The 25,645-nt window shown below is 40.1% G+C and overlaps 1 protein-coding gene across 2 annotated transcripts in view; it reads left to right on the forward strand.

The window, feature by feature from the left end:
* The window catches only part of LOC122815941, an 888,188-nt gene that overhangs the window by 510,091 nt on the left and 352,452 nt on the right, over window positions 1–25,645 (forward strand). For both annotated transcript variants that reach the window (XM_044088813.1, XM_044088814.1), the window contains one exon: window positions 9,024–9,070. In XM_044088813.1, the coding sequence (XP_043944748.1) occupies window positions 9,024–9,070 (47 nt within the window). The remainder of the gene's footprint in view (window positions 1–9,023; window positions 9,071–25,645) is intronic.

The raw sequence follows: 25,645 nt of genomic DNA on the forward strand, positions 1-25,645 counted from the left end.
CCCAGTATAATTATTTCTATACATGAAGTACACAGTTTAGTAATGGTACATTTATCAGTGTATTACTCTGAGCTACAAACATCTTACTGTATCAGGATCATGTATGACATCTGTAACAATTTTCTGTTTGCCCCTTAAGAAACACACTAGGAAACTCTCCATACTGTGTAACAAAATGCAGCTCATAATGGTATTTTATTTTTAAAATGATCATACCCACATCTGCTGTTGTATGCAAATGGAAAGAAACAGTCTCTGACTTATTTGTTTATTTATTTATTTACTGGATTAGAGCACTAGTCATCATGGACCTTTCCAGACTCAGCCTGGGAGTGCTTTCTGGTTAAGTGACTTGCTCAAAGTCGCACAGTTAGGCATTGGAGGTTGAGGGAATCATACCTTGCACCACTGGACTTGTGCTCATTTATCAGCAAAACATAAAAGGAATTTACATTTTCAACTTCTGTCCTGTTTTGAACTGTAGAGTAATGCAGGAAGAGTTCATACTTCATTAGGAAAAAGCTTATTCACAACTTGCATCCACTAGCAAACTAGCAGCTGTGTTCTACAACAGTCTGTCTGAATGAGCCATAAATTGTGGGAATGTGTTTATACCAGCAGCAAATAAAACCCACAAAAATGTAAATTTGAACTCCACTGACAAAATGTTATGTTCAAGCAGAAGCAAACACTTAAATAAATACCTGCTACTCAATACTGTAGAAGTAAAACTGCAAAAGCCTATTCTTTTGTAAAGACACACTCTCCTTCCTAGGTTGGCAAGACTGTCTTCTCTGTCTCTCGGAAGTTGCCTGCTAGAGGAATTAGGGAAGGAGGGAGGGAATTACAAGTAACTCAAGAACATACAGGTCAGTGTAACTCTCTAGTGGAGACAGTGGAAACCATTGATAATGCTGTGAGGGGAAAGGGAAGGTCTGCTTGAAAGGAGCACCTCTTGTGGAGGTGTGGGTATATCCTCTATGTTCAGCCCATTGCACATCTCCCAGTACCTTAGTGAGTACATGAGGTTAGGGCCAGGGTAAAAATAAGCAAAACCTTGAATCCCCCTGATGGCTGTGATGGCTGCCTCAACAATGACCTTTTTTGATCATCTCATGCCTGTGGGCTTATAGATTGAGAGAGGGACTGATAGTAGGTGCTAAATACAAGCAACCTATGTTGATCCACAAGGTTTTTTATGCATAGTAAGCCAGGGCTCACTAAATCACGATGCACTATATTGATAAACACTTAGTTATAAATAACCTTTACAGATAAGCATATCTTTTCTGAACCCTGCCAGAAGGTTGAAGAGATAATGTTGAAGTCTAATTAACAGGTGTGAATTGTGATCTCTGATGTTTTGAAGCTGCTATACCTGAATGTTTTGACATTGTTATGGTCAGAAGGGCATGGAAGGGGGTGAACAAAGATAACAATTTTTGTGAACAGTTATTTCTGCCACAGTACTAAAGAAGGGATGTGAGATTAAGATTCAAATCCCTGGGTATCTGGCAGGGGAAGAGGGCAAGAGCCAAGTGGGATAAGTTGATCCTTCCAATAAAACAAGGTGGTTTGGGATTACCTGATTTGAAGGGGCATTTCAGAGCTACGCAGTTAAGGCTATAATTCAAAGTGGAAAGGGATGATGATGAAACAATGGGGAAGCTCAAGAAACAAGAAGAGACTGGGATTTTGGATGCAGATCCTTAAGAAGAATAACAATGACCATGCAGACTATCACATTCATAAAGTAGAAGAAAGTAGTTTAAGGACTAAGCTAACACAGGGGCAGAGAAAGGAGATTCTGCAGATAGGGATGACTGTAATTAGGGGTATAGACAATAGGCAAGAGGGGGCTGGAATTTACTGGAGAAATCTGGCAAGTAATGTGAGCAACTAATTAGTAAGGGAAAGGTAATAGAATGGGAAGAGACTAATAACTCATTTGGACTGCAGGCTAGAGATTGCCTTCCCTATCAAGAATTGATATCAGAATATCGGCAAACAGATAGAAATAGGAGGAGCCTAGGTGAAAGATCAGCACTGGTAGAGTTTTAACAGAATCTAGAACAGAAACTGCCATTAAAAAAGGGATAATTAGCAGGGCATATAAAATATTGCATGATAACTATATGAATCAATTAGAGGAGGTTAGAAAGGATTGAAAAGAAAGATTGGGTAAGCAATTCACAAAGAAACAATGGGGGTATATATGTATGTCTCCCAAATATGCAACAAAGTCTAGAAGATTTAGGACCTTTGGAAGTGTTTGCGTAGGTATTTTTATACCCCAAGCAGACTCCAAAGATTTTTTCTTCATGTAGATTGCAAATGTTGAAGGTGCAATGGGGAAGGAAGATATAACTTGGAACATATTTTTGGGAGAGTAATGAGTTGGCAGACTTTAAAAATTCCCTACAAACTACTCTATCAGAAATACTGGGTGAGCAAATTGGTGTAACTCAGGAAATTATAATTTTTTTCTTTTTTGAGCTGAGATTCAGAATTGGAATTGCCTAGACATAGTAAGGCCTTGCTGAGTTTAATTATGGTAGCTGCTAAACAAGCAATAACTAGAAAATGGAAAACAAAGTCTAAACCAACTGTAGTATAAGCAGTGAATATAGGAACAGAGCTAAAACAACTGGAATTAGGATAATTAGAAAATGGAAGGAAAACATTTCATAAAAAAAATGGGAATTGTGGGAACAATACATGCAGAATATAGGCAGGAATTGAATGAACTTTGTATTGTTTGACTGACAATGAATCTAAAGGTTATAACTGACGCATAATGTATGCAACTGAAAATATGTCAATATGGTTTGTTTTCATTTATAGAAATGTATGATTGCCTGTCATAATTGAAAATTTAAGGAAGATGTTTCTTGTTAAAAAAAGATTCATATCCCTAATATTACGTCTCCCCTTTTTCTCATTCCAGCACTGTGGCACAGCTTCTCAAATGTTGAACAATATGCAATATAAGTCATGCACCACATTTGTTTACCTCCTGGTGTGTTACTTTACATGTTATTTGACTTCTGAGCATGCCTTAGAACTGGGACTAATACCACACTGGCCTACTTCTGAGGCTGTGAAATGAAACTGAACTCATGGATTAATGCGATAGTTATTTATTTCTTTTTTGACAGTTTGACAATAAGGCATTCTGCATTTCCTCTCCTCGTCTGGGTAGTAAAACATACAGAATTCAGTCACAATACATAACTAACAATGAGTCTGTCATCGTAAAAGATGCAAACTGCAGACAACATAAGTGACGGTTTTCAGCTTGTAACATTCTTGTTATTTTCATTAGACTGCACAGATGGCAGTATGATCACTCCACATCAGCAGGTGCGTAGTATGACAGCTCGTTTCTGTTTCATTTGTTACTTCTTTACTGCCAGTAGGGAGAATTGTACCTCTACTACACTTTTTCAGTGACAACCCAATTAGGGGAAGTGTAAAAAATCAGTTCACACTACATAAGACAGTATTAGACTGGTTTAAATAACAGGAACATGCATACATAATATTGTTACATGCAAATAATTATTTTGGACACCAGTGTGAGTTCCAGCAATCATGGACCTTCAGATTTATGCAAAGCCTAAAATGTGTCTATTATATGACAGCAACTGTGTAGCAGCCTTCTATTTTTTTGGTACAGAAAAATCTTGAACTGAGTGGAGACTGCTGTCCTGTCCAAAGTGACTGTTGAGAGTGTACCAGACTATTAGATCTATAATGTAGCATGCATTTGTGGTATGCAGTATATTCAAGACACTGGATACTTTGTGTTTTTAGTGCAGTCTACTTACAGTGCAAGTATTACCAACTAAAGATTATTTCCAGTTAACAGAACTGTACAATTCAATGCACTTAAACTTTAATTTAGTTCATTTTTGTTTTAAATCTTATAGTCACAACTTAAACTCCTAGTAAATCGACATTTTTACATTTTTGGTACTCCACAAGTAAGTTAGTATTCCACAGGTAAATGCTAAGCTTCTTGTTATGGTATCCCCAAGAGCTTATGTGTGCATCTTTATGTGTATGTGTGCGGGGAGGGAGGGTTATGTACAGGCACACAGGTGCACAGATCTACAATAAAAAAAAAAAAATATATATATATATATATATATATATATATATATATATATATATATATATACAGACACACACACACACACACACATATATATATATATATATATATATATATATATATATATATATATATACACACACACACACACACACAAGTCTACTTCATATAAATGAAATCCCACTTACCCGACATTCATAGCATGGAGCCGAGAACACTGAAAGTCCTCAACACTGACTGCTCAGCACACAGACGTTGAACTAAAGGTGAGTTGGCCAACCTGACAAGCAAACTGAAATGGAAGCAAAGAAAACACATCCACATGGGGGGCTTCACTGCCCACACCCCCATATGTGGGTGGCTGTGTCCCCCCCATGCACCCCCCCAACTAAATATACTAACTTACTGTGACCTTTTCCTTACTCAGTCTGGTGAGCGGGACGTCAGTGTGTCTGACTATGGAGTCACCAATGACTAGTGTGTCTGGCATTGTGTTTGGCCTTAAGGGCTGTGACTGCTTGACACTCTGACTGTGTGGTCTATGTGTTGCAGGTGTTGTGTTCTGAGGTGGTAGTTGTTTGGGTGTCTGCTTTGGTGGCCTCTGCTGTTTTGGTAGATTTTTGATCAGATCCTCCGAGTATGTCTTTGTGTGTTTATGTGTATGATTTGAGGTTATGATGGTATTATGTGAGACTGGGTCTATAGTGTGTGTGGTTACCCTCTCCTCCTGTCTGGTCTTGCCAGTCCTATGTTGAGAGAGCTCAGCCTCCAGTTTGGCCGTATAGTTGCATCTCTCGCATGTATTTGTGTTTTGTGGGAGGAGGAGAGGGTTGTCTGTGTACATGAGGCAATTGTAACATTGCCTCAGTTTTCCCAGGTTCACCAGCTGAGCAGGAGAGGACATTAGCAACTGATCCCTCGACATGCTAGAAGGAATAGACGGAAAAACTTAAAAAAGGTTTTGGGGGGTGTGGGTGACCGAGAAATGGGGTTTGCTTTTTTGGGGTACTATCTGTAACAAGAGTGCTGTATCAAGGTGATAAGTACTGTAGGAGCAAGTGCTGGGCTATACAGATAGAGAATAGTCTACTTGGGAGTCAAGTAGAGATAATTTATAGTTATAGGATACACTAAATAGAACAGTAGTATACTTTGAGGAAGGTAGTTTTAAGGGAAAATTTGAAGAGTGGACTTTAGGTAGCCCGAATAGTTTAAACCTGATTAACCGGTGCTGCCCTAGTGTGCAACAGTAGCAGCTCCGTGCTAAATCGCGCTAAATCGCGCAAATGCGCGCTAAAGCGCACTTTATAGCAGGGGGCTGGAAAAGACAGGAAATGACCCAAAATGGCCGATAAACTACAAGTTACTGGTTTAAACCACTCCTCTGAGGACAAACAGGCAGCTCAGTACTCCCCACCCTCACTGGTGAGTAAAGAAACTTCCCTTTTTCGAAACAGTCACCAAGGCCATTGACGAGGGAAAGGCAGTCCATACAGCCTACCTAGACCTGGCGAAGGCTTTCGATACAATACCCCACTCGGGTATCATTGAAAAACTCATCAACTTAAATGTAAACCCATACATTACAAGATGGGTTGCAAACTGGCTGAGTGACAAAACCCACAGGGTCAGAGTTGCTGGCACCATGTCAGACTCAAAGCCTGTCACAAGTGGTGTCCCACAGGGCTCAGTCCTGGGCCCACTTTTGTTTGGCATCTACTTTTCTGAAGTACAAGCAAACACAGGAGGGTTATGGCTGACAAAGTTTGCAGATGACTGCAAACTGGGCCGTGATGAAAACACATCCAACACAGATATCCTTCAGAAGGGTCTCACAGAAACGGATAACTGGTGCCAGAGCCATGGCCTAAAGTTAAATGCCAAGAAATGCATAGTCATACCCTTCGGGAAAAACAAGGTTACCCCTAGCTACCATATAGGTGGCAATCCCCTGATCACAGAAGAAGTTATCAGGGACATGGGAACCCAGGTTGACAGTAGCCTTTCATTCGACACTCATATTGCTAAAGTAGTTAGGAAGACCTTCTACATTGCCAACCTTATCATGAAGGGATTCACATCTAGATCAAGGGAGGTCATAGTCTCCCTATACTCATCACTCATCAGACCAATGATTGAGTACAATGCCCCATTCGGAATGTATCTGACCCGACACTTGCAGCAGCTGGAGAAGCCACAAAAGTTCCTCACCAAAAGGATAAAGGGTCTCAAAAATCTGTCTTATGCTGCCCGACTGAAAGAACTCCAGTTATATTCAGTTGCTTACCGCTTGCTCAGAGGTGACCTGTGCCTGACATACAAGGCCATGTCAAACCCAGATTTGATGAACATGCTTCATCTCAAAAAATCTAGATCCCTCAGAGCCACAAGGGCGGGAGACTTAAACCTCAACACGGTTATTAATAGGACTTGCTGGAGGGATAGATTCATCACCCAAAGACTCCCTATGCTGTGGAACAAAATCCCGGTTTATGTGAGGCAGAGCACCTCGCTGGCCTTGTTCAAGAGGAATCTTGACCAATGGATGGGAGATCGCAGATACACCCCAGGGGTTACCTCAGTGTCACTGTTCGACAGAGGCACAGCAAAATAATGGGCATAGTTTCTCCAAACTAAAGAGGTGGCGTAAGCCACAAAACTATGGGCTAGGCTTGTAAATGCCCTCGGGCAGATAGCCTAGTATGAACCTATGAACCTATGAACCTATGAACTCCGAGATCGCATTACCATGGAGGTCAGGTGCAAAGTTCAACATGCTGGGTAAGCAGTTACTTACCTTTAGTTACACATCAGTGTTCCAAGCGGTCGGTGATGTGGATGTTCGGTGTTCTCGGTTCGATGTTATGAAACTCAGGTAAGCGGGATTTTGTTTATATGAAGGGGGGGCCCATATATACATATATATTTGTGTGTGTGCATGTATGTAGACATATACACATCTGAATATGTATATATGCATGCACAAGTAACTGAATGGGATGTTAAATGCTAACCAGTTATTTAAATTATTTTACTTACTATTAATTTACCTACTATATTTCAGACCCTACAATGGATAGCAGAGTAATTCTTCTCTTCTTGTCTTGAATGTAGAAAATGCACTCTTGTTGATTTTCACTGTTAAAACAAAATGAGAGCATTTGAACCAGTTAAGTAACATAAACCTGAAGATCTAAGTACAGGTTAATTATACAAGAAACTACTGTTATAATAAAACTGGCATGGAATTACAGGGTTAGAATTCAGACTGGACGTGGAATCTCGGCTATGATTTGGAATGGTACTAGAGTGAATGCCAGGCTAATTGTTATAGGAGGGATTAAGTTTTAATTTAAGATTCAAATTAAGGCTAGTATTTTGGTGACAAACAGAGATAAGGCAGATTCTTTGAATAGTCATTAAGATTAGAACAAGGTCTATAGTGAGAATAAAGGCTAGGGTCAGCCAGGCTCTGTGGTGCAGGGAATAGATTCCCAAATGCATCCCAGGTGACTGGAGTTCGGCTATCAGCCCTGACACTCTAGGAACCAGACAGAGAGGGGGAGGAGTGAAGGGCAATGATTTGCTTACCTCTCCTAAGTGCAAGGAAGGGGGTCACATACATTTAAGGAGCACACACTGGGCAGTGCTAAGTTCCTGGTGGAGACTGGGGAATTTATTGCATGTGTCTCAAAGGGATGAGCAGGGATTCCTAGAGGGCAAGCCCCTTATGTAAGTTGGAGTACATCCTGTGCATACCCCTTTCCTATGCCTCTGCAGGTGCATACATTAGGGACAGAGTAAACTAATAGGTGAAGAACATTGAACTAACCCTGATGGCTGTCTGAATTTTGGTACTATCCAGCTGACTCTCACTCCAGTGATGGGAAGTTAATGAGCTATTTGGGATTAGGCTTGATATCTGCCACCATAGCTCATAGGGGTAAAGTCCTGATTGCAGCCTAGATGTCCCACATTTAGTTATTGCAAGGACACTGTAAGGAGTAGTACAGGAAAGAATGGAATGATTGGCCATTGTCTACTTGTCCATTCTGAGAGGAGGGATGTGGCTGTGGCTCACAGTTGGGTGACACCCAAAGGGAGCACTAGGTATTGTACCCATGAAGCTTGAGCCTGAAAAGCATGTGCTGCCGGGGGGGGGGGGGGGTTAGCATGTGTGTGTAGAGGCATGCATGCTCCCAGTGGTCAGCAGCACTAATCAGTTTGAAGAGTAGAAGGAGGGGAGTTCACGAGGTCTGGTCCATTCCCTACTACCTAGCTTTTATTCCAATAGGAGAAAAAAATGGGTTGATATGGGTTGATTAAGCACTCCAGTACTGACCAAATGGGATACATGCCTCTCATACAGACTGGAAAGTGCACAGCAGAGGAAAAAAATAGGCCAGCTGGGGGAATGAAAGGAAGTCATTGGGCAGAGAGAATCACTGTTTGCACACAAATCCAAATCCCAGCAGCAGAGATGATGCATGAGTAATACCAAACACAAGCTAAAACTTCTTTCTATATTTCTACACATTTCTATTTCTTCTAATGCAAAACCCTTTGTAACAGGACTTTCAGTAATGGGGCATTCAGCATGCCACATGGTTCTGTTGTGGGGTTCGGGTTATACTTATGATTAGGTTTATGCATAGGGTTATAGATACAGTGAAGTTTATAATAAGATCTTGAATTAAAATTAAAGTCAAGGTGAGGTTTAGGGGTAAGCTTACGTTAATGATGGAAGCAGTATTTGTGTTAAGGCTGACCCTCTAAATATAGTTGTGATGAGAGCTGAGCTTAGGGTTAAATTTTCATGGTTAAGTTTCATTATAAAACTGGAATTAAGCTAACTTTAGCACATGAATATCTGGGTCTGCTATAATTGTCATGTTTGTTTTCCCAGGTGATGTTTGTAATTCACATGCCAGTACACCACCTGCATTAATATGGGTGAGTATAGTGCCTTATTAACCTTGAAATTTATATGTATATTGGCTTTATATTAATGAAGCCTATGTCTACATTATTTTTGTATGTTTTATTGAATTGTTTGATAAAATGTATTTTTATAATTATAAACTTAATAAACATCATTCTGAACAATTAATTGTATGAGAGATGAACAAACATCTTGATAATCAAAAACTTAGTTATACTCATATCTCACAAGTAAATCTACCTAAAAGCAAATTGCATTAATTACACACACTACATACATAATGTGTCATTATATTTGACTATGTTCAAATGTGCAGTGTTTATTTCAAAATGTTTTTTCTAAATATAATCCATGTTTGATGAAAATTACACCTTCAAAAGGTTGATTTTCTCACAGAGAATGTCTATATGATTTCTAATGTAACTTGTTTGTACATATGCATTGCTGGAATTATACTCCCTCAGACTGAAGATAATGTTTGCCTTTGGTAACAGATGGATCCTTGGGTGACAAATGGCATTTCTAGATTTCTTTTCTCACAATAAGGGCACAATAGCTAACTTCTGGGGCATGTAGAATGAGCGAAAAAAAAAAAACTGCACAGCACCACACCAGTAAAGTATAGAATATGTGATACATGGTAACAATTCATCCATAATCCACTGTTAAAAATGAAAAAATCATTTTGCTATGAAAATATAGTGAAAGCCATCATTTTACAAATCCTAGCAATGTTCACCGCACAAAAAAATTATACTAATTTGTCATGCTCAAGGAATATGGTTTGGATGAAGTGTTGGTATGCTTCAGTGTAACAAGTCAGGGATGTAGCTATCAGTACAACAGAGGTGGGAACATGTCTTGCGCAAAAAACATTTGTGGTTCAGTAGAATGAGAAAAACATATCATTGATGGACTTTTTTGTAGTGTGCTGTGTTGAAAGGAAAATATTTTGCCACCATTAAAGATAAAACCCACATCTTCCTACTGCAGACACTGGTAAATAGCAAAGAAGATTGAACATCTGTTAAACGTTCTTTGAAGCAGAAGTAAGAGTGATCAGTTAACAACTCCTGGATTACAATTAGAGTTTTGACAGCTCTGGAAGAATGTGGGAGATAGTACGTCAGTACTTGGACTTAAAACTGGAAGCCTTAAAGCTGCTTTATTTTGTTGCGCATTAGTGTTAAAGAGGTAAGCGCTGTTCTCAGAACATATAGCAGAGTAATTCAGACAAAAAAAGGGAAAATGAAAATAGGTTCCAGAAGCTGTACAAATGTTTTGGCTCATTCTATGTAGAGGAAAGTTAAAAAAAATCCCTTATGTCTAGTATGACTCATATAAAGGGGACTTGAAGTGGATTCTGGGAAAAAAAAATCTACAAGCTCACTTTACAGCAGCAGGGTCATTCAGATATGATAACCATAACCACTTAATGATTCTGATGCATTAGAATACTCAGGAGTACAAAGATGTAATAAAATCACTCAGATGTTGTAGCAACCATTATAAATTAATTAATTTATTTATTTATTTGTTTATTTATTCATGTATTCATTCATTTTTTCATTCCTACTTTTTATTCACCAAGTTAGTCCTACTAGGTCAATGCCCCCCCCCCCCCTTTCTGGGAGACCCGAGGTGGTAGTCATATTGAATAGGGGAAATTTGGCTAGGACACGAGAGAACTATATACTGATACTACCATATTTGTGCCTTAGGCATTTGTTTCCATAAACAATGTTACTCATAAATTTATGTATAGTCCTGAGTCTTAAACTGCAGTAGAAGGTCAATAGTGAAAGAATTGTTTCTGCTCCAGTTTGTACTTCAGTGCTTTTATATTCTGCTTACCGTGTACCTGTCTGCATTCTGTGCCAGCATTCTGTGTCTGCATTCTGTGCCATTAACACATTACACTAAAGTTTCTAAAAGAGCTCCAATATGGCCTTTCTTTGATTCACTGCTTCTGTAGATAGCCTGCCTGTTTCTTGAAATTTTACAACCCTTCCAACCGTTTGCTGATGTTGTTTTTTAAGGCTGCGTCTCTGGCCTCCATCCCTTATGATAATCTGATTTCCAACCCCCCCCCCCTTTCCTTGCTTTAGACTACTGTATAAGCTATATATGTACTCATCCCACCCATTGTTTTCCATATCTCCATGATACTGAGTGCCCACCTGGCAAACCAGTATCACTCTTGAGTAAACCTTATCCATCTATCCATAACCCCTTTTCCCATTTTTGTACATGGGGTTGGCGTGTCACTTCAACAGTGACAACCATGTAGACCCAAGCTTTACACCACCTACTTTTCTATGTATTGTCTCTTGCTCATTTTCCTGGAGCTCAGCAAAGCTTGGAGTCCCAGCCTGCAATCCAGAAGTATTTTACTTGTATCCAGTGCCATCCAGCAAAATTAAATACCTTTGATTGCTAAATCGCACTTGTTATTTTGAGTGATTGCTACTGCTTGCTGCTTTTATGTGTGCATTTCACTGAGCTTTTTTATAAAATAATGCTTTTCCTCTCACCGTTAATGCTGTAAGACTGTCTTGAACATGCATTCACCAAGGAATTTCCAGCTAGTTGTTTAAGTGGTTTGTGTTAGCATTGTACTTGTGGGTCTCTTCTACTGGGTTTTTTACATTTGGAGGACTAGATTTATTCATCTTGTGGCAGGAGGTGTTTGCCTGGTCTAATCTGAGTTGGGAAACACACAAAAAGACAAATACTGTAGTTATTTTATTAGCCAGTGAGATCATTATTTAATTTTCTGTCTTTTTATGCTGCTATAAAATTTGCATCTTTGCATGGGTTATCACTTCCCTCCACAGCAGCAAACACCTAGAAAGCAAATTTTCCCGGCAGAAGGGTCCTTAAAACTATAACCTGCAAATCAACAATATAGCACATATATCTTGTGTTATAGTTAGTTGGGCATTGAGTGGCAATGCATACAGATTTAGCAGAATTCAGTATTGTGTGAACATTAAAGTTAGATGAATTTAGTATTGCTTAACATAATTTGCCTCAATAAAGCACCCTTACTATTCTGCATCAACAAATCACCCTTAATAGTCTTCTAACCCCAATACACCACCACCTTCAAGATCACAGATCAAAGGACTGGACATTATGGACATGCAATTTCCTAACATCTCTGTAATCAGCTTGATGGATATGCTCTTTTTGATACAATGTAGCAATTGTCTCATGTTTACTGATAACCACTTAATCCCTAAAGAAGCAAACACAGTGTGTGAGAAGTGTACGGACATAATGACACTGGAGTCTAAACTCTCACATAGAAGTGCACAGCAGGTTGTCGAAACCACACACACAACACCCACCTCACATAACACACACACACATACACACACACACACACACACACACGCACACACACACAGACACACATAAGATGAGGCACTTAAAAGCAATCTTCCTGAACAGCATAGATCACCTAGACCACCTGTTATCAAAGCTATACCTCAGTAAGCCCAAAGGCACTCTGGAAAAACAACACATAACACCACACATACTGTCACTCTTAGTGGAGCCCCAAACACTAAACCCCTAAAACAAACAAACACACTTCCCAGAACTCTTGTCATAGGAGACTCCATGTAAACTATACTGATGCCCTCTAACCAGACTGAACAAGGAGAGGATAACTGTTACTTGCTTATCTGGAGCCAGGATACACCAAATCCCTCATGAGCTAAAGTCATTATGCCACAGGTACCAGTATGATTCCATGTAGGTATAAATGACCTCAGATGTTCCTTCCTGGTCTATATGAAGAGAAACAGTATGGAGCTTTCAGAGTATGTGTCTCGGGCTGGTATGAGCCTAGCATTGACCAACATGTTACCATCGCCGAAGATGATACCATAATATGAGCTAAAATTATTGATTTCAACAACTGGCTGCCTTTTTGCTGTCGTTCTAAGGTGATCCAATATTTATCAGCTTGGGAGGACTTGATCAACACACCACACTGCTTGACCAAGGATGGTCTGCACCTTTCCCCGCTAGGCTTTCGAATACTGGCTAAAACTTTATCCACCCCCATAGTGCCTTTTTTAGGCAATGTCAAATGGACAAACCTACTAACAGCAAAATCAACTTAACTGAACCTCAAGGTGTTACTGATCAATGCCAGGAGCCACACTCCTTCGAAGCCCTCATCACACTCAAGAATAGAGACATCTGTGAAGTTACTGAGACATGACTTAAAGCTTCAGAGAGTACTCCGGCAGTGCAAGTTTCAGGGCCTTCAATACTTTTACACCTGTAGCTGCACAAAAAACAGATAAAGGTGGAGGTCTGTCTCAGTATACATCAATAACAGGCATTCCTCTAGGGTGGTCAGAAAGGATGATGTGCTGGAGTTCCTCCACATGCAGCTCAGTATTGACAAAATCCCGTACAGTATCCTAACCAGCTATAGGTCATCCAACATGATCCAAGAAGCTCACAATGCATACTTGGACCTACTGGAGATACTTAGCATCCAGTCTAATGCCCTACTCATGGGAGACTTTAAATACCCCTTTATAGGCTGGGAATCCTACACTGCCTCAAATCTGCAGGCACAGAGACTCCTGGATTTTGCAGATACAAAACCCTTGACCAAATAGTGAATACCCCCACTACAGGCTGCAGCATACTGGACCTCGTGCTCACAAATATGGGAGAATGCTGCACTACTACCCCCAATGCCTCATTTTCCCTGGTAAGGTCAGACCATAAAGCTGTCTCCTTCAAAATCAAACTCAAGTCTGCAATCCCCTTAAAACCTGTAACAGTTATGAACTATTTTAAGGCAAATGACCTGTTTTTAAGTGATGGTTTGTCAAAATTCACTGCCCCTCAAAACCTTGAGAACACAGCAGCCTATGCTGAATTGTTCTCAGAAACTCTGTACAACCATGTCAATAGCTGCCTAGAGGCTGCTGTACCTATCAGAATTAAGCCCAGGACTAGCCCCAGAAACAAGCCACCCTGGTGACCTCCCATATTCAATAGGATATACAACAAAAGGAAAACAAATTATTGCAGAAATCAAGAACAGTAATCCCCATAAAGATAAAAACTCTATCATACAAGTTGATGGGCACCTAAAAGAGCTAATTAGGTCAAGCAAAGCCAACTTTGATGTTAATATAGCCTCACAGGTGAAAGATAATCATAAGGCCTTCTACAGCTATGTTAAAAACCTCAAGGGCAGTTCACAGCAATGTGCTTAACTGGTGGTTAATGGTGCCACCTTCACCAAGCCTGGTGATATAGGGAACCTGTTAGTGGACAAGTACAGTTCATACTCCCCAAAATACCCTCAAACACAACTCCTCTAACTATAACTAGGGATCATATATTGGCTGCACTCACTAAAGCCAAGAATATGGCCTCAATTGGTCCCTTAACATCCTGGGATGCCTCTCAAATAGTCTAAAATGTGATTTATCAGGAACCCTGGACTCATTATTTAACTATAGTCTGAAAACAGGATTTGTGCCATGTGAATGGAAGACTGTGATAGTCACCCCCCTTCATAACAGAAGGCCTTCAGTAGACCCTGGAAACTACAGACCCATTAGTCTGGCTAGTCTTATTTACAAAGCCATGGAAAGACAAGTGAGACATCCAGACAATGTATACATCCCAGTTTTGCTTTGTCAAAGGAAGGTCATGCTTACTGAATCTGGTGGACGCCTTTGAAAAGATCAATAAGGCAATGAATGAGGGAAAAACAGTGCATACCGTGTAGTTAGATCTGGCTAAGTCACTTAATGCATTACACCACTTATGCATTGTCAACAAACTCATAGGCTAGGTATAAACCCCTTTATAATATGCTGGATAGCTATCTGGCTCATTGATTGGACCCAGTGTGGCTACCTCCACAAATAGGCCAGCCACCAGTGGTGTTCCCCAGGGCTCTGTGCTAGGCCTACTCCTCTTTGGCATCTACTTCTCAAATGTCTAAGCAATGTCAAAGGCCTCAGGCTTACTAATTTTGCAGATGTTTGCAAACTGGGAGCAGTCATTGAATTCCCTCAAGATGAGAATACCCATCAGTAAGGTCTAATACAAACAAACGCTTGGTGCCAAAGCCATGGCTTAAAAGTCAATACCAAGAAATGCATTATAATACCTTTTGGGAAGTCTGCTACCCCCATGTAACTACATCATCAATAAAACATCCTTAAAAGTTGATTCGCTAGCCGGGGATCTGGGAACTCATATAGATAGTAACCTAACCTTCAGCCAATGTATGTCCAAAGTAGTAAGAAAATCCTTTTATGTTGCTAAGTTTATAAGCAGGGATATGACATCTAGATCATTATACCACTGTACTTGGCCTTTATCAGACCCGTCATAGAGTATAATGACCCCTTCAGTATGTAGCTGACCAGACACATGCAGGAAGTGGAACAACGACAAAAGTTCCTTACAAAAAGAATACAGGGATTAAACACAGTGCCCTATGCTGATTGCCTCAAAGCCCTTCCTCTTTACTCAGTATCATATAGACTTCTAAGAGGTGATCTTTGTCTGGCATACAACATCCCCGGACCCTGTTTCAATTAACCTTTTGCACATCTGTAAAACAAACAGGATCAGAACTATGACACTAAAAGACATACATTTTGCTTGCAACATAAACAGGATACATTGGAGAAACAGATACGTTTCTCAGAGAATTGCCATTCTCTGAGAAAGGCTCCCCATCCATGTGAAGCAGAGTTCCTTCCTGTCTCTATTTAAGTTCAACTTGGACCAATGGATGGGCAATTGGAAATTCACCCCTAGCCTGGCTCCTTTGTGTCTGATGGTCCGAGGCAGTCAGTAAATCACCTCCATATAAATCAAATTTGTGGGTCACATTTGGGTTGCACAGCTAGGCTTATAAGGGCCGTAGTGGTCCTTAGTGTTGTAAACACCTCTGAACCTATGAACTTCCCCTCTTGTTTTTGTTAAGTGCGTGGGATCATTTGCATCCACCAGCAACTCAGGCAGTTTAACATCTCAACCAAAGGAGGGTACACCCAGGAGTACAGCAGCCCCATATGCTGCACTGCAGTGTCAGTACTGAAAAAATTAGTACAAGTACTTAGCATGGAAATAGAAGCCATGTGATCTCCTCCACAGGTAAATGTGCTACCTGTTGAACTACTGATACTGCAAGTAAACATGTTCATTTCCAGCCTCCTCCAAGGAAACCAACACTGATAAACACAAAAACTGTACCAAGCAAAGTCAGTAAAATGAACCACCTTGTACTTTATTTCTGGTATGATGAAATAACACAAATAGTAATAATTTACACTTAAATGCTTTGGGAGAACACCCTATCTCTCAACTTATTTTTCAAGATTAACAGTGTGTGGGGGTAAAATCAGGAACAATGTTTAAATAATAGTCTATTTCACATAACCAACAGGTTTTGTATCAACATACATTTCTAAACAATAAGACATGTAAAACGCTAATGACTAGTGTGATGATATGAGGTAGTGCCATCTGTACCAGAGAGATTAGGACAGTGCATATGCCAACCTAGCTAGCTGGAGTTTTGTATAAAGAATTTTATGTAATTTGACTATCATACTGGTTTGTACAGATGTTTGTGTTAAAAATGTATTTGAAAGTTGGTTGTGTTAAAAATGTCAACAGTGGTTCCTGCTGGACAAAAAATTATAACTGATGAAATGTATATGTTTACCAGAGAATTCTGGAAGGGAAGAGGTTAAGCTCAGTCCAGCTGATTTTGAAAAATAGGTTGAAAATTAAATGGGTTGGTCTAGGCCATAAATATTTTATCTTACAGGTCTCATTGCAGCCAGAGACAAAAATGTCTGGGAAAACCAGGAATATAAATCTTACTGTATTGTCCTTAGGGGTGAACTAATTTCTAGCCTGGAAGGGTGGAAGTTTTTGAAATTGTTTTATAGCTTTCAAATGCTGCAACAGATCTTAGAAAAGTTTTGGGTGTATATTGTACCACAATCAGGTGACCATATGTGATGTCATTCTATAACCAACACTGAAATGTGTAGATATTAGTGACAGATATGATGGAAACTCTTGCAGCAGCACTTTTTTTGAAACTTGACAGGAAAAATCTCTCTGAAATATCTCACACAACCATCTCTGCATCTGTGTCAATCTATCCAACTGTGTTATTTTTTATATTTCCTGTGACTGAAACTCTGGTGTTTATTGTAACAGGATATTCAGTATTCTTATGTTTCTATTTTATTATTTATTATTAAATATTTCTGTACCTTTCATTGTGGCCAGTCTTTTAGACAATACTTTTAACATCTTAAGAGTACTTATGCTTATTTGAGTGACACTGTGGCTGCAACTAAAAGCTTTGCTGCATTAGTCAAACTCTACCATTTGTATTAGTATTAATTTTACTCAGTATAATTGGGTACCCTTGTAAGAGCCTTAGAGTAGCTGACTGATGGCAGCACAATTAATGACCTTATAGTCTGGGCAGAAGGGTCACAGCTGGTAGATCTGTGCCAGCCTTTTCCAGGGGTGTGTGTGTGTGTGTGTGTGTGTGTGTGTGTGTGTGTGTGTGTGTGTGTGTGTGTGTGTGTGTGTGTGTGTGTGTGTGGTATGAAAATCAAGTATCCAAGTGTGTGTGTCAGCTACATGAACAGGTCTGGAGAGAGAGAGAGAGAGAGTCCAGCCCCAGGTCTGGAGTGTGCACCCTGTGTGCACTTAAGGAAACTGTGCTCAGTGCAGAGAGCTGAATCTGAAAATACTGTGTGAATCCATTTTTGTTTATAGTGGCCATCCCTCACTGGTGTCAGTGGTGAGGATTGAGACTCCTTGATTATTGGCCCAGAGTAGAGACTATCACAACTGGTATTACTGACTGAACGTAATAATGGGAGATTTTCCAAAAACTCAAAAATGGGATGAGGGACTGTACAAACATTTGAAGCAATACCAGGGACATTATGTAAAAATATGGACAGTTGAGAGGTATGGGCGGCTCTCAAAAGGGGTCTACTTTGAAACATCTAAAACCCATAAAATCTAATTTCATAACATTGAGACCAGAACATCTAAAACCTAAAACATCTAAAACCCATAACATCGGATTTCATAACATCTAACACTACAAATCACAAGAAAATAACATCCCCACCACATATAATGACACCAAACTACTAAACACACTTTTTACTACATTTCTGCAGGGAGGCAAGCCCCCCTGCACCCCCATGTGGGCACACCCCAGTAAATTAAATATACCAACTCCAAGATTGCACTGCAGTGGAAAAAAGTTAATTTCCTAACCCCACTGTATCAAGCTCCCCTGCAGAAACATAATAAAAAGTGTGTTTGGTAGTTTGATGTCATTATATGTCATTATATGTGGAGGGGATGTTATTTCCTGCCAGCTAAAGGGCACCCTCCTCTGAGACTTATAAAAATCAACAGTTGGCTTGTGCTTTCCTTTACTGGGCAGGTAGGTTCCCTTTGGGGAAGAAACTTCCATTTTCTTAATTTTGTTGATGTTTTATTACTATCCTCTTCAGGAAAGTTGGCTTAAAGTTAGGATTGTTGTGTTTCAATGTTCTAAGTCAAGACTATAATGAACTTTTAAAATGGAGTGCTCTTTTTTTCTCTCAGTTTAAAAGTGGTATAAAGTAACTGAAAACATTTTTTGTGGAGAAATTGCATTTATTTTACTTTTGGGGGCTGTTATAGTGTTTTAAAGTGCTTTTTACTGCATTTTCTGTCAAAAAAGTAACTTTTGTGGACTAGTAGTGTTTACCATCAATTACTTCTTTTCTTCCCTGGGAAAGAGGCACTATTTTTGGCTTGACAATGGAACAGACTGCCATTCGCATGTTAGGCCTTTTCCAGCCACTAAAAGAAAAAAAAATAAGCAAACAGCCTTTGCCATCACAGCAGGCTAGCAATTTGCCTCAGCTGCAGGTTAATGGCTCTGTTGTGACCATTTGTTGTGCCTCAGACAATTCATCTTTTACCCAGATCCCTCTGGAGTAGTGCCTACAGCCACTACAGACCAGAGGTTAGTTCTGTGGCTGTTGAGATCCCCTCAGTGGTCAAGGGAGAGCCACTCTACTCTCATCAGTCCTGAGAGATGGAACAGGGAAGGTATACCTGTTCTGTCAGAATGCTGTGCCCATCCCTGGGGAAGCTGCTGCTGCCATTAGTAACACAGTTGGGCCCATTTTTCCTGTCAAAAAGAAATAGAAAACCAAGCACGAAGCTACTCCTTCTCAATTTTCTTTGGCTAGAAGTAGTTTATTGGATCTGGCTCAGGGCTTAATTCAAGTTATTGATCATTCTTCTAAGTAGTTTCTGATAAGAAGAGAGGGATTCTTCTTTTCCCTGAAGAGATTCAAGATTCTGAACCTGAACAGGAAGATGCAGGATGGATACATGCTTTTTCCTCAGATTTATGATACAGACTCAGAGATGAGGTCAGTTTCTGATTCCTCCTCTTGGGGTTTCTCTTTCTCTGAGTCTATTACTAGAATGTGCCAGTGCGCTCAGAAAATTTTCCGGAACCTATACCTATTCCTCTTGTTCTGTCTGATTTAGAGGATGTGTGTGCTACTGTCTGCAATTTTCCTGGTAGTTAGCTAGGTAACCCTAAAAAGACAGATAGGATGTATAAAGTTCCTCAGTCTTTTAAATTGTTATACATTATTTCCAAACCTGACCCAGCTGCTATAGCTTTAGTTGATCCTACTGCTGTTAACTACTTAATTACAATTCTACTCTTTCTGATAAAAAAAGAAAGAAATATTGATTATGGATAGGTGTGGAAAACAAATGCATACTTCTGCAACATTGTTTTCAGGGTTTTGAATCATCAGGCTCATATGTTAAAGTTTTTTCTGACAAACTGTGAAAGTATGAGGAATGTTTTATCTGCTGTTTCTTCTTATGAGGAAAAGTCTGCTTTAAATAACTTAGTTTTTTCTATTGCACAGGTCAATACTCATTGTTTACAGTGTGCGTATATGACTCTGTTGCTACTTCTAGGGCTATGGCTACTGGTACCGTTTAGAGAAGGTTTGCATGGCTGCATTCTCAAAACTTCCCAGATGATGTTAAAATGAGATTTTAAATTCTCCCTTGGATACAGATTTAGTGTTTGGCCCCTATGCTGTGGAGGTGATCAAAAAGTGTGATTAAAGGGGCAAGCTGATGCAGTGGATCTCATATTTTTCAAGCCTCCTTTTCCAAAGTTTCCAAGGGATTTTCCATCTCCTCATATAATTTTGGCAAAAAAATAAAAAACAAAACAGAATAAACAGTCTCAACAAAATACAGGTAAACAAACATTTAAGAAGAAATGCCAAGTGGGTTCCAAAAAGAAGTCTTGACCCTCCCAAAGCCAAAGATAGTCCAACAAGTCTGAATGATTATTCAAGAGACATTGTGACCCCCTCCAACATTGGCCTCCTTTTTCTTCCAGAAAGTCTGACTCTCCAGTTTTCTCTTTGACAACAGATTGTTTCAAACAAATGGGTTCTGAAAATCATTCATCAAGGTTATAGATGGCAGTGGGAGGAACTTCTTCATTTCCAGGGTGTCATTTCTCATCCTCCAGGTCAGGCTCTTTTGTTTCCACCAGTTCTTCATCACATCCTGTCCCAAGGAGTGATAGAACCAGTTCTTCCTTCCCAGGCGGGGAAAGATTTTTATTCAAGGATGCTCCTAGTGCCAAAAAAAAAAAAAAAGATTCCTCACCAAAACAGCCAGAATTTCTGCTGCCAATTTCCATCTAATCTCCACTTTACTCTACTCCTCTCCTATACTTACCTACCTTAGACAAACAGACCTAAAGAAGCTCAAGGCTTGCTACAATAAAATTGCTAATTTACACTGGTGCATCTTATCGCAGCCACCACTGTATCTGACTTAGAGAACTTGACTGGCTTGAACTCCCTCAACTTCTTCACCTGAATCAACTCTCCCTCACCCACAAGTTAGTAAACCATCCTCTTAAAGTCCCATCCCTTCAAAACCTTCTCCAGTCCTACTGCTCCACTAGACCTCTACACTCCAGCAGCGAAAATCTACTTCTAGTGACCAAACCCAAGAACTCAGCAGGAGAAGCACTATTCTCCTGTGTCATATCCAGATTATGGAACAATCTCCCCCCTCTATAACCACACTACTTTCTTGCAGTCACTTCAAGACTGCATTAAAAACTCACTTAAAAGTCTCTGGTTATGTCCGTGCTTCAATCTTGACTAGTAACCCTCCTTTTACCTCCCATTCCTCTCCCCTCCCCTAGCCACCCTGCCTCACACCATCTGATCATTGCATTCCTTTCTCTGCAGGCTCTGGCTCACCTTTTACCCTCCCCTTCCCTCCTCATTCAATCTCTCAGACCTATTATAACATACTTAACTACCTCCCTTCATCTCAACTCCAAATACATATCCAACTGACTTACACCTAGCTTCCTCTCACTACGACATACACTACTCACTCAGTCTCTTCTCTTACTCCTCTGTCTTCCCCTTCCATCCCATTAGCCCTTCTTTCTTGTTCCACTTCTGTGTGGAGCTTCTGCTTTATATCTGCTTGTGTTTAGTGCAATATTTGTATATAAGATTTAGGTATATGTGCTTAAAACAGTATATGTTTGAGCTTAGTACTATCTGTATATACATCCTACCTTTATTCCTAGCCTTTAGCTAGATATTGGTATATCTGTTCATTACTGTGTTTCATATTGTATGTATAGCTAATGTTTGCTGCAGTATGTATTATTTGTTATTGTATGTATATTCAGTTGTTCTTCATGTACTCTGCTGCTCATTTATTGTTCTGTGGAGCTTTTCTCCCCGGGCATCCACTGAAAAGGGACCTGCGTCCAGTTGGAATTTCCCGGTAAATAAATAAATAACTAAGATGATTGGAGACATGTTCTGGATCTTTCTTCCATATATGTGTTTGTGATAGTGCCCAAATTCAAGATGGTGTCACTTCACAACCTGTTACCTCTTCTTCCTCTTTCAAGTTTCTGGGCAACACATCCCCTTTCATCCAGACTTCAAATGTTTCTTAAGGTTTTGTGCATCTGGCTCACATTATCATTTTTATACCTTACACTTTGGATTAGCCACTGCACTAAGACTGCTCACAAAGTGTATAGCTCCAGTTATAGCTCATTGCAGGCTACACAGTATCCACATTTTTCCATATTTAGATGACTTGTTTATCTTTGTAGAGTCTTTTTCATAGTGGCAGGAATCTCTCTTTTGTGTGAGAGATCTCTTACACAAGCTGGGATTCCAAGAGAACATTCCAAAGTCTTTTTGACTCCTTCACATAGGACTGTGTTCCTGGAATGTCATCTAGACACCTCAGTTTAAAGTGCTTTTCTTCCACATGAAAAATACTTCTTTATCTAGATCTGTTTCTAAGGTTTTTCACTCAGACTTGGGTCACTGCAAGGCAATACCTCAGGATTTTGGGTCTCTTGACATCTACATTTCTCACGACACTCCTAGCAAGACTCCACATGAGAAAGATACAGTGGAATCTGAAATCCCTTTAGTCCCAGCATCAACACCCTTTATCTTTTCAAATCCCAGTGCTGGGGTTTGTCAGAAGAGAAATCTTTTGGTGGAGACAACAGACATCCTTATATCCAGGTCTTCCCTTCTTCCACCCTGCTTCAAAGCAGTCAGTCACCACAGACACTTTGGACTTTGTTTGGGGAGCAGTTTCAGGAAGGATAAAAGTGCAGGGTGTGTGGGACACCAAGGAGAGATGCAAGCACATAAATATCAAGAAGATGCTTACGCTGATCCATGGCACTCAGTTCTCTAATCTGTCTTTGGTCCCCAGGCCCTCTTCAAGTGGTTACAGACAATACCACAATCATGGGGTACATCAAGGAGCAAGGAGGAACCAGGCCATACCCCCTTTGCAGACCAGCCATGTTGGGATATAGCTTCACAGCACTCTCAGTGTACAGACATCCTACATTTCATCAGAGTAAAATTGTGCATGGACCCTAATGAATGCAGGAGTTCCCTGAGTAGACCTCTTTGTCTCCTCTCTGAACAATCAACTGGCAAGATTCTGTTCCAGGACTCCATGCAAGAAGGCCTGGAAGACAGATGTTTTTTCTTTTCCATGGACAGGAATATTCCTGTATGCTTTTTGACCCTTTCTTCTAATACACAGTGTACTTCTGAAGATTGAGAAGGAATGATCACCATGGTGACTCCCTTCTAGCCCAGACTAGCATGGTTGCCCCTTCATTTGGAAATGGCTAGAGTCAATTACCACAAGCTTCCTCACAGACTAGATCTAATCACACAAGAACAGGAACATTTGATACTCCCTGATCTTAATTAACTTCAGTTGACTGCCTGGATGATAGGGTCTTAATTCCTTTTAGGCATCTGTTCACTGAGGACATGCAGCATGTACTAATGGAGTAAAGAAAGCCTGCTACTAGAAAATCATATATTAGCAAATAGAAAAGTTTTTCTAGTTAATGCAAACAATATAACCAGCACCCATTCAGAGCTAGCTGTTGTCTGATTCTACAATATTTGTGTGAGTTACTATCCTATGGCCTTTCTTATTCCTCAAGCAAGGTTAATTTATCAGCCATTTTAGCATGTCTGCCAATGGAGTCTCCTCTTTCAGTGCAGTCTCATGTCAAAATGTTCTTGAAAGGGGTTTTGCACAAGGGGCCACCAAGAAAAGCTGTGGCCCTTCCTTGGGATCTTAATCTTTTGTTAGAGAAGCTAACACTTGCTCCATTTCAATTAGCTAACCTGTCTGACTTGAGGTTCTTAACATGGAAAACAGTTTTACTGATTGTTCCGACTTCTGTAAGAAGGTCATCTGTGTTGCAAACTCATATTGTCAGTCAGCCATATCTTATTTTCCATATGGACGGGGTCTCTTTGTGAACTATTCCTTCCTTTATGCCTAAAGTGGTATCCATGTTTACTTTAAGCCAAACTAGACGTACCCCCATTTTCTTTCCTGAACCTAAAAATGAGGGAGAAAGGATACTTCATACCTTGGATCCCCACAGACAACTCAGGTACTATCTTGACAGAACTAAGTTTTTCGGATCTTCAGATCAATTGTTCATTTTTTGTAAAGGTAGAAAAAGGGGCAGCCTGTGTCAAAAAGACTATTTCCAAATGATTGTCTAAGACTGTTACCTTTTGATCCAATGCTGTCTTTTTTCATCTGATTCAACATGTGGGTCATCAGATCCATAAATATCTGACCTCATCTCTTTATACCAAAGTTTTGGATGCTTGAGCTCTGACTCTTCCGCTACCCATATTTCCCCTCTCCTGCCTGAATTACCTCAGATCTCATTTACCATCTGTGAAAAGCAGACATGTGGACTGAGAACATGATCATAGTTCACAATAAGTGAATGTGTTTTTCCTCCTCCCTTAAGAAAACTATTTAATAGGTTTAGGATTTAGTGAATATTTAGCATTGTATTAGAGATAAGGTGTTTCCTTTAGGTTTTTCTGTAGTTTTTTTATGTGTGTGGGTGTGTGTGTGTGGGGGGGGGGGGTTGTATTTATAGTATCATTAGATTAGTGCTTTTTCCCTAGTGAATAAGTACTTTTATAGTCTGTGTACCCCCCTCATTTCATTCTGGTAGACAGGGACAGATGGATCCATTAGTCTTTGAGACTACTCATCCCTTCAGTCCCTCATCTGATTCCGATGTGTCTCCCTTGGAAGTCCCAAGGCACATTCCCTGAAAAGGGACTTGTAAGAGAAAGCATATTGATTCCTCTCCTGGGTCTGTCACCAAAGACACTGACTTCGATGAGGGAGAAGGTTCTTCAAGATCCCTCCCCTGAAGATGTCTCCTTCAGATACATCCTGCAATTAGTGAAACAGCTTGGGTGATGGTCCACTGAAGCTCCTTCCTTCAATAAGTTGGTGTTTCTTGAAGTCTTTGGGTCTGACCCTTCAATGTCCTGGGCTGGGCCACTTCCGGACCCTTTAATCATCTTATCACTCAGAAAGCTTATAAGGAGCCTGATGTGGGAAAGCCCATAAATAAAAAGCATAGAATTTTAGCTGCCCCCAAAGATAGAAAGTTCAGGGCCAAGGGACCCCCTGTAGATACCATGGTGGTAACAGCAGCCACTAAAAATGAACTGTCTGAAGAGAGTTCCTCTCTTCAGAGGGCTTTGGACAAACTGGGGAAATGGACATATGTTTCAGCCACTTTCTGCATTCACATGCTGAACTATATGGCTCAGTTGACGCATTTCCAGAGAAATTTGATTAAAGTACTTTCAAATTCTCTGGTGGGCACCTTACCAGTGAATGTCCAGAAATGTGTGGAGTCTCAGTTGTCTACCCTACAATCCACCTTGAATGTAACCATGGGATTGCTTTCTAGTGCAGCAGACGGAGCAGCCCATGCAGCCAGTACTGGCATTATGATGAGTCATCATGCCCATATGCGACTTTACAGAAAGCTTCAGAATGTCTTTCATTAATGCCCCATATGATGGTTCCACTTTGTTTGGACTGAAGGTCAAAGA

Source organism: Protopterus annectens, chromosome 11.part0 (genome assembly GCF_019279795.1).
Source record: "Protopterus annectens isolate FY-2018-M chromosome 11.part0, PAN1.0, whole genome shotgun sequence".
In the NCBI taxonomy this organism is placed as follows: domain Eukaryota; kingdom Metazoa; phylum Chordata; order Ceratodontiformes; family Protopteridae; genus Protopterus; species Protopterus annectens.